We start from the raw sequence: 10,000 nt of genomic DNA, 5'->3' as shown, positions 1-10,000 counted from the left end.
CACAGCGATAATGGACAGGCCATCTGTCCTCCACTCTGGCTGCAGGGCTGGCTGTCTGTCTGTCTGTCTGTCTGTCTGTCTGTCTGTCTGTCTGTCTGTCTGTCCTTCTTTTTGGTGTTCTCTTAGTTCTCTGAGCCATCAGTTTATCTGCTTGGTCTGCTCACACACACACACACACACTAAACCCTTGCCATCACAATTCACATTTCCTCTCTCTCTCTCTCTCTCTCTCTCTCTCTCCTCTCTCTCTCTCTCTCTCTCTCTCTCTCTCTCTCTCTCTCTCTCTCTCTCCATCTCTCCCCTCTTTATCTCTCTCTCTGTTTCCCAGCCCCAGCTCTCACCCCCTGCGACTCCTCTGTGGCCTGGTGCCTTTCTTCTTGTCCCCTCTCCCAGCCTTTCACATTCAAATGCCCCCACAGGCTTTATTGTCATGACAATAGCATGACCCGCCACAGAGCACATGGCTCTGGAGCACCAACCCCCCGGCAACAGGCCGCTGGTGGAAGGTTTCTGGTGCCGTCACCGTGCGCGCATCTCATTTGGGACGCCCTTTCGGAAAAAACAACACAAACACAAAACTTGCCGGGTGAGCTTGTCCTCAAAATATATAGTACCTCCACTCTCCAGCTCCAGCCACCCCTGATCTGACAGTGGCCAGGGATGGGAAACCCTGTTTGGAACGACTGGGGTGCTTTGAGAGCCGTGCAACGTGAGGGGCTTAGGCTCTGGCAGAGGGAGCGGAGCAAATAATAAGAACCTCGTGTCTCTCTTTTAAAATTGTGGCTGAGCGATGGCCGGTCAGCACAGAAAATCCACCAAAACACACACACACACACACACACACACACACACACACACACACACACCACACACACACAAACACAAGGCTGGAACGTTCCACGCAAGCAAGGAAAACAAACCGCCGCTGATGATGAGATTTATGAGTCTCCAGCATGCGTACACAACACAATCACAAATCACAAAACCCCTCCGAAATAAACAATCCAACAATCCACCAATTAAAGTCACTCCAGTGTGGTGCTGCGCGGTGTGACACTACATCGGGGAACGATGCACGGAACACAAAACGCGTGAGCTGGTCTGCACTGTGTCGGTGCGCTCCCCCAACCTCCGTCTTGTTATCCCACCAGACGGCTACACAACACTGGCCAGGCCTTCAGCAGCACTGCAGCTGTGCTGTGGGAGGGACACTGAGCCTAGCGGAGCTAGCGCAATACACTGTCACTCTGTTTGCAGTTTGTACCAAACGTGATTGTTGCTGAGCAGAGACTGGTCCACACACTGTCTATAGCACAGTGTTATTGCTCTGAATAGTAATTTACAAGCTGAGGGGAGATACTGCTTACTGTATACAGTAGCATTCTCTATCTGATACAGGGAAACGCTCGAGCCAATTGCTCTATGCCTAAAGGAGGGTAAGTGTAACATAGTGACCAAGAGCAGGTTGCAGTTGCAGTTCCTTCTTGAATTTCCCCTGGGGATCAATAAAGTATCTATCTATCTATCTATCTATCTAGTTCCAAGAGTGGACTGTGAGTTTGTTTAGTGGGAGAGTTCAGGTGTGTGTGACAGCGGCCAACGCTAAGGACACGTCACAGTGGCCAGGTGTTAGCCGAGGTATTTCAGCAATCAGCTCGGGCATTTCCCGATAGAGTGGGCCGTTTGAGATAGCAGTAAAAACTATCTTACTAATAACACCAGAACAATAAAAACTCCCAGGTCCTCTTGTCGTCAAGACAATAACAAGACAAAAGATACACACACACACACACACACACAGGTGTATGCATTAGCCCACAACCACACCCACACACTCACTCTTGAGTGCAAGAAAACACAAACATGTGCACGCACTTAAGACGACAATTCAGGGAGCTGCCACTGTGCATGCGGGTGTGGCCTGTGCCCTGTCTCTAGGAATGTCTTTTCCAACACTACTGGTGCTACAGGTTTTAGATGAGCTCACAGCCTCACACACCCCTCTCACAGCACACTCTGGGCTTCACAATGGGAGGAGGACCAGATTTATGAGAGAGAGAGAGAGAGAGAGAGAGAGGGAGGGAGAGAGAGAAGGTGGGGGTGGGGGGGGGGTGAGGAAAGAGGGGTGAGAAAAGAAACAGAGAGAGAGAACACAAGAGAAGAGAGAGACAGAAAGACAGAGGTCCTGAAGAAGTAGAAGGCAGAGCAACAAGTGAAGCGGGTGGGGAACAAGGGGGATTAGGCCGGCTAGCGGCTAAGATCCTCCCATGACAGGAGCACGCAGGGAACTTTAGCCCCGCACTAAAGCCCCCCTCTGCCCCGGCCGCCGGGACTCAGTGGGGGCGAAAGCAGGCCACAGCACCCTCTCCCATGACAAAGACAAACAAATGCGATCTCCAGAACAATGCCTCAATTTCATCCAAGCTTGTGTGGGGTACGCATTTTTTTTAAAAACACAGGGTTGGCTTGAACCAAGCCAAACAACTGCATGTACCCTGTCCATAGAGGGTCTGGGAGAAAACAGCCAGAGGGGTCAAAGTAGAGATAGAGAGAGAGAGAGAGAGAGAGAGAGAGCAAGAAAGAAAGGAAGGAGAGAGCGAAGATTACGAGGAGGGTTGAACAATATTTGCATTTGCCCTTATCCACCTCATCACTAAACAATACCTAACCCTTACATAAATGCCTAAACCCAAACAGCAAGCGAAACTGTAGTCAAGGAACAACACATTCCACGCCATAATTAATTTTATTATCGTTCATTATTGCTGTGTAATCACATCTTCAATCTGCTTGGTGGCGAAGCATAATGCACTTAAGCCACACAGCTGGCCGTAGGGGCAACAATAGCTGCCTTGTGCTTGTTTTTCCTTTTTTTTCTGTGCTCGTCTCTCTTTTTCTCCCTCTCACGGCTCCTCCACTGATACCTATGCAAGGAGTAAACAGACCCGCGAATCACATTCAGCGACCTGCAATCCTCGCCATTCTTCCGGCATAGAGGGCGAGACGCTGATATGCAATCTGCGCACAATTATCTCTCCCCAAAAGACACTGCCTTCTGCCTCCAGGGGCAGTTCTTGCATAGAGGGTGGGGTGTGTGTGTGTGTGTGTGTGTGTGTCTGTGTGTGTGTGTGTGTGTGTGTGTGTGTGTGTGTGTGGAGGGGGTATTGTAGTCTACCCCTGTGGGGAGGAGGGGAGGGGGGGTAGTTCTGACTGTGAAAAGGGCAGGCAGGTTTTCTCTCCTCAGGGGCAGGTGGCCGCCTGTGTCGGTGACAGGGGCCAAAGCCCAGCGGTGGTCCAAGCACCTGGGGTGATCGTGCTAACTACACAGGGCTAACACTACCAGCCAACTGAGAGAAAGAGAGAGAGCATTCAAAATGATACTCTCTCTATCGTTGCTAGCTATCAACGCTAACCATTAGGGTTACAAGTCATTTCAGGCCCGCAGGCAGGTAGACAGGGGCCGGGTCAGCTTTAATCTCAGTGAGGGGGGTCAACAGACACAGAGGTCCGGAGTCTCAACCTGCCGCCTCGGGGGGCAATACACAAACTACACAAGCCGGGCTCAGGGTCGCAGGAGAGGAGAGCGGCTACTCGCCGATGAAATCACCTCTCTCTCTTTCTTTCTTCACACAAACATGTGTTGGGGCCTTGACTCAGCGTACTAATCTCTTTCTCTATCTCTCTCTCTCTTTCTTTATTTCTTTCTTTCTTTATTTCCCTCTAGCTCAAGCTCTCTGGCAGAGTCATGCTTTGGTAGCTGAGGTGGTGGCTTAAGCCGCCCCCACTTGGGGACGCACCCTGTCCGCTCCAAGCGGGACCGCCACCCTTCTGCACTCTGCCCCCACTCCAACAACAACTGCACCTTTCCTCATGCCTCCTCTCCTCCCCTCCTCTCCTCTCCTCTCCTTCCCTCTCCTCTCCTCTCCACTCCACTCCACTCCTCTCTCCTCCCCTCTCCACTCCTCTCCTCCCCCTCTCCACTCCTCCTCTCCTCTCCCTCTCCTCTCCTCTCCTCTTCTCTCCTCTCCTCTCCTCCCCTCTCCTCTCCTCTCCTCTCTCCTTCCCTCCCTCCTCTCCTCTCCTCTCCACTCCACTCCACTCCTCTCCTCCCCTCTCCACTCCTCCTCTCCTCTCCTCTCCTCTCCTCCTCTCCTCTCCTCTCCTCTCCTCTCCTCTCTCTCTCCTCTCCTCTCCTCTCCCCTCCTCTCCTCTCCTCTCCTCCGGCCTGATTCAGCCACTTAATCCCCAGGCCTCGTCCCATGATCACCCTGTTCCCACAGCATCAAATCCCGTCATATGACAAGAGAAAGTATGACAAATCTGCTTAAAACGCGTCCACAACAAACCACAGACAGAAAGAGAGAGAGAGAGAGAGAGAGAGAGAGAGAGGGGGGGGGGGGGATATGAAGACCTCATCCACATCCTCTTCCATTGCTTTCACATGAGACTTTCAGCTGTGTGGACTAAACCATTCAGAGTGAAAGTCAGACAATGAGACAGAGACTAAAGGTGGAACAGAGAAAAAAGAAAGGGAGAGAAAGAGAGAGATAGAGAGAGAGTGAGAGAAAGAAAGAGAGTGAAGAGGGAGATAAAGAGAGAGATAGAGAGAGAAAGAGAGAGTGATGGGGGGGCAGAAAAGAAGACGGAACCCTCTTAGTCAGAGTCGAGATGTCTATCACCGGCTACTTGGCCAAAAAAACAGGGATACCCCATGTGGACATGCATGGCCAGCTCATAGCCTCTGGGCCAAAGGGCAGAAGATGGGGAGTGTGAGGGGGAGGGGAGGGAGAGGACAGGACAGGAGAGGGGGAGGCTTTCAGGGACTGTGTCAGCTCTCCTTATAATTAGCAAACTGATTAAAGCCAAAGGAACAAAAGCCACCTTGCCCAAGATGGTCACGTCATATCAGCCTGCAGCTGGCCTTAAGACACTGTGTGTGACCGGAGGGGGGGGGGGGGGACAGACGTTAAAACGGAAAATTCCAACAGCAGAAGCTATAAATACAGAAAGGGAAGGTATCTAGCAGGGACTTACACATGTGACTTCCATGCAAAGATTTCTCACACTTTCAGACTCAGGTTTTTAAGAGTCTTCGATAGAACCTTTCAAGAGCTCCATATAACGTAACCTTGCGCTCTCTTTAAACTGTTTCTAACTTTTGAAGACATGTCTGTTTTTTTTTTTACTTTCCTCACGAGTCTTGGAACAGGGACATGGGCGAACCACATCCCGTTTAGAGTGAGGAGAGAGAGAGAGGGGGAGAAGAAACAGAAACAGACCAGAGAGACATGTAAAGTTTCCCCTTTCATATTCACACCCACACACACACACACACAAAAAGGGTTTATTTTAGCCCAAACAAACAGACAATGGGCTGGCCCGGGCATACACACACACCGACTCGCCGAATCTGTGTGTGGTCCGTGGCTCACGAGAGACTGACAACTCACACCAAAAAAAAAGAAGAAGAGAGGAGAGAAGAGGAAAGAAGAAATGTGAGAGAGGAGAGAAAGAGTGGGAGAGAGCACATCCTTGCCTACGAAGCACTTTGGTCAACTAGCATTTTCCACACGGGCGCTAACCGACGGGGAACTGTGGAGCTCGGTGCGATCCCAGCTCAGGGTGGCCTCAGAGTGCTGCTGGGAGTGTGGAGCGAAGGATGCACCCCTTCAACACACACCTTCCACTGACGAGCAGAGCCCGGGGATTGTGCTAAGCTTTACCACTCCGCAAGCTCTCTCTATCCATCCACCCATCCCTCCTTCTCTCATTGTCTCTTTCCCTTCCCACACACCTCATCTTCACCACCTCTGCCTCTCTCTCTATCTCTCTCTTTCTCTCCTTCTCTCTTTCTCTCTCTCTCTCTCTCTCTCTCTGTAATCTGTTCCTCTATAGTGCTCTCCAACTTGTCTATTCACATAAATAAATGCGCTGGATCTTTTGAAAGCGGACCAAAACCAGACACCTTACAGTACGCTAATGACTTTGCAGAGTGTGTACTCGGTTTGGGTTTTGCGACCACTACTTCCTCTAGCTCCTCTGACTCCAAACCTCCATCCAACACATACACATACACATACACATACACATACACATACACATACACATACACACACACATACACACACACACACACACACACACACACACACACACACACACACACACACACACACACACAGACACACAAACACACACACTTCATCCACCCACCCCATCGCTTCTCAACCCCAGGAAAATGTTTGCGCTTGTGTAAATAGTTTAGCAGTGGATTTGGGCAGGCGCAGTCGGGGCACATTTCAGTGTAAACACTCGCTTGAAAAAGGGAAGCGCCACCATCACACACACACACGCAGCGGGGAAACAAATCATAGCGGCAATTCCTCCACTCTGTGGTAGAACCCTGTGAGCCAGGGGACTAGAGTTGGATGAGAGGACCCAGAACCTGGCCAGATGCCCCCCCCACCCCAAAAAAAAATCAGACATTTCAACCTGGAGCTTTCTCTTCCCCGTTCCCCAAGCCCTGTCCTCCATCCCACCAGACCAGATAGAGCTGCCGGACGGACACTCACCTTCAGGCTCCAGCGTGGCCTCCTCTTCCTCTGCCGCGTGGAAGGGCGGCCGTGCCATGGAGCCGGTGCCCAGGGACAGGAGGAGCACTGCCAGCAACCACGCCCATCCGGCGGACATCCCGTTAATGAAGGGTGCGTCTACCCATGACCCCCTCTTCGGCCTCCCCCTGGACACTGATCCCATCTGAGGAACTCCACCCGAACATGAACTGCAGGAGGTCTGGCCTGTCACTCACAGGAATTTCCTCCAATCACCTGGACTGAGGAGGAGAACAGTGGGAGGGGCATGGATAGCAAAGGAGGGAATGGGTCGAGAAAGGTTTTAATCGGGATGAGCGAAGAAAGTGAACGAGTGATGAGGGCGGGGGACAGTGAAGAAGGAGAAGAGAGGAGAAGAGAGAGAAGCCGCAGCAAAGAATTGGTAGCAGCAAGGGGAAGAGAGGAGAACAGACAAAATGGATAAAAGGACATATGGTTACTTTTTTGTACTGCTAAACAAAATAATGTTGATCAACAGGTCTGAGTGTACAAATATGTATATGGTAAATCACGATACAGAACCACGTTTCATAACCATTAGAGTTGCATTGCGCAACACAACACATAATGATAATGAGTTGAGCAATTCTAAGAATAGACATCTAAGACTAGATGTGTCAGTGTTGATATAGAGATAGGTAAGAGAAAGGACAATGAGCATGTGTCAAAATGCAGAAGAACAAGCCATGATATAGACATTCCAAACTTATGAGGCTGCCATGCTCATAGAATAATGGGTACACCGGACTTTCTAAATGGTAATAACTTAGCAAGCAATTATATCAGACTCCAGGCTTTTTTATACCTTCAATCTCAAACACCTGGTCAATAATAGGAGTACATCTTAATAACAATACGAATATTTAAGCCTGGCATTCTGATATGCACAGCTCTTTCAATTACTTGGAGAATAATATTCTTTGAAACTTATCTTCATCTTGCATCCCTATATTGCATTTTTGTATTACTGTTAACTATCCTATATAGTAAACAGGATACGCTATGAGAGAGCAATAAACATTTTTCAAATTTCAGCTTATATGAAATCGACACCGGGCACGGCTCGGGATGGAAATTTGCACAAAAAATGTGTTTCCACTTGATATCTTGTTTCATTGGGACAGTTTCACGGACCAGTGAGACACTTCAAGCACTACGACCCCGAACTCACGAACTTTAAATGGCTGTATGCCTTTAGTGCTCTGTAGGATCACCTATCTGTGTGCCGCACTCGTCCCACCAACCCATCCGAGTCATGATAAGCGGTAGATACGCAGCTGGCTCTCCAGTGATCTTGGGTCACAATATCAAGTATAGCCAACACGATAAATTTTGTTTCGCTTCAAGTTTAGCATTGGACAGATCATGAACTTAGGGATGGAGCTAATGAAAGCCAAAGATTGCACGAAGGTTAGCTGACGGCTTTAGTAGACATTTTAAGCGCGAGTTTCTTATGCATTTTTTCATTACGTCCCAAATTGATCTAAATTATAGCGTGCCCTGTGCCGACACATAAAATCATTTTAGCCTACGGCAAACAGGCATTTCCTGAATGTTATCGAGAGTAGCCTATACATGACATGATGTCGGTGGTTATTAGTAATGAATGAATGTCAAAGAATCTGCAGAAGTCTTGCACAGTTTCAAGCACAAGCAGAGTGTTGGGCAGTAATAAAAACCGGCTACCGAAATTTATTTTACTTTCTCTTTTTTCTAGCCTACAAGAAATTGTATCTGTGTATACCCCTGTGACGCCTGTATGGTAAATCTGAAGATCTGATCGTCTCTATTCAGATTGAAATGAGTTTGCTTTAATGACAATGGCTGCACAGCGAGGAACGCTCTAAGATTTACAGTTTTATTGAAAAAGGCGTCTGCAATCTAGCGTAATTGCCCCTGATCGGCGCAGCAGAGCGTGGACTACTAAACAAGTGTTAATTACTAAAATCACAATCATTAATGAGCACGCATCGATAATGAGCCCTGTATGCTTTAAATTGCTAGAGATAGCTGTGTGAATTTAGGTACACAGCACAATACAGTAAAATAAGGAGCGTACAATTAAAAAGGTAATTTGATGCAAATTAGCAGGTAATGATTACACGTTACTTTCAATAAACTCATTGACCAGTTGTTGAGACAGCAAGTTAAAATATTTACTCTCTATATCATCCAAAAGTCTAGAATTGATTAAACTGAAGTATAATAACAATTCAAAATGCAATTCTTTAAAATCATACAGGCCCTGGAAATGCAGTGCTTTGTAGGGTATTTAGCCACGGTTAAAAACCTATACCCTACTCCATTTTACAAAACATTTATATAATTTACAATGAAATTAAACCTTGCCAAATGCCCCATGCAGCTGAAGCTGTTACAAGAAAACATATTTATAAAGAAGAGGAAGACATTGAACAATTCGTGGGTCGAACGGTGAGAAGAAAAATAGGGTAGAATACCTAAGCTTTACGCAATATTTTGCAGAAGTCATCTCACATACGTGTCAGGCAAAAATCTAATAAGCACGCTGTGCTAGGAAAACCTCGACCAAAGTAACTTTTTGCATCTGTGCCCCGTATCAAATTCATCCAAAAACAAACTCCAGAGAAAAATACCTACCTCGGCGGACCAAACACTTTCGGGACGCGATCCGCATGCACTGAGGGAGCCAGGCGAGTGCATGGGCCGGATCGCAAGAAGAATGTGTGTAGTCCCGACGGGGCGACGTCTCCCCAACTGCAACAAAAATGCCAAGCAACGAATTCTTAACTCCCAAAAAATCCGCGGAGTTGAACGCCTCAAATCACGACAGAACAACGCAGGAATTCCGAAACCCTCTCATGATCAGTGTGCCGCATGAATCCTGGAATGTTGTGTAAATCCCAGACAGTTTGAAAACACATACGTCCGCGGAACTTTTTATCCTCTTCACCAATCACCAAAAGTTGTCAAATTCCCTGGTTCTGCAGGCTTCATCTAAAACGAGAAGATACGCAGCCTCGGACAGACAAATGTGTTGGGCAAAAGAGCGAGTACAAGTCCTCCTAAACAAACCCAGAATCCACAAACTTCGAGGATTCCTTACGGCAGATCGTCTACCCCTCCGAGAATCCTGAGTTCTGTTCTCAGACGCTTTGTCAGGTTTACTGACTTTTTTCCTCGTCTTACGTCCCCACTCACTCTCCCTCCAACCCCCGCGAGTGTCACTCCCCCCTGAAATCGGAGCTGTTTCCTGACTATACTCTTTCGACTCTGCCTTTCTCCGCCAATCACAAGTCCTGGTTCCGCAGCTTTCCGCAGTGCTTCTACCAGAGCCCGAGTGTTCGCTCCGAGCGCTCGAATGTAGTGCGCATTTCACTTCACTGCCTGAAAACTTTGTGCGAAACAGG

The 10,000-nt window shown here is 48.4% G+C and overlaps 1 protein-coding gene across 7 annotated transcripts in view; it reads right to left on the bottom strand.

Moving 5' to 3' along the window:
• The window catches only part of fgfr2 (fibroblast growth factor receptor 2), a 51,748-nt gene extending 41,774 nt beyond the window's left edge, over positions 1 to 9,974 (bottom strand). For 5 of the 7 annotated variants that reach the window (XM_042066698.1, XM_042066699.1, XM_042066696.1 and 2 more), the window contains exons 1-2: positions 9,231 to 9,974; positions 6,573 to 6,832 (exon numbers count right to left, since the gene is read on the bottom strand). In XM_042066698.1, the coding sequence (XP_041922632.1) occupies positions 6,573 to 6,756 (184 nt within the window). In that variant the 5' untranslated portion in view covers positions 6,757 to 6,832; positions 9,231 to 9,974. The remainder of the gene's footprint in view (positions 1 to 6,572; positions 6,833 to 9,230) is intronic. The other 2 variants (XM_042066702.1, XM_042066703.1) reach the window with 1 other exon arrangement.
• Between the last annotated feature and the right edge of the window lie 26 nt (positions 9,975 to 10,000).

This window comes from Alosa sapidissima, chromosome 16, assembly GCF_018492685.1.
Source record: "Alosa sapidissima isolate fAloSap1 chromosome 16, fAloSap1.pri, whole genome shotgun sequence".
Classification (NCBI taxonomy): Eukaryota; Metazoa; Chordata; class Actinopteri; order Clupeiformes; family Clupeidae; genus Alosa; species Alosa sapidissima.
The sequence above is the reverse complement of the archived record's forward strand: the minus strand, read 5'-3'. Positions and strand labels throughout refer to the sequence as shown.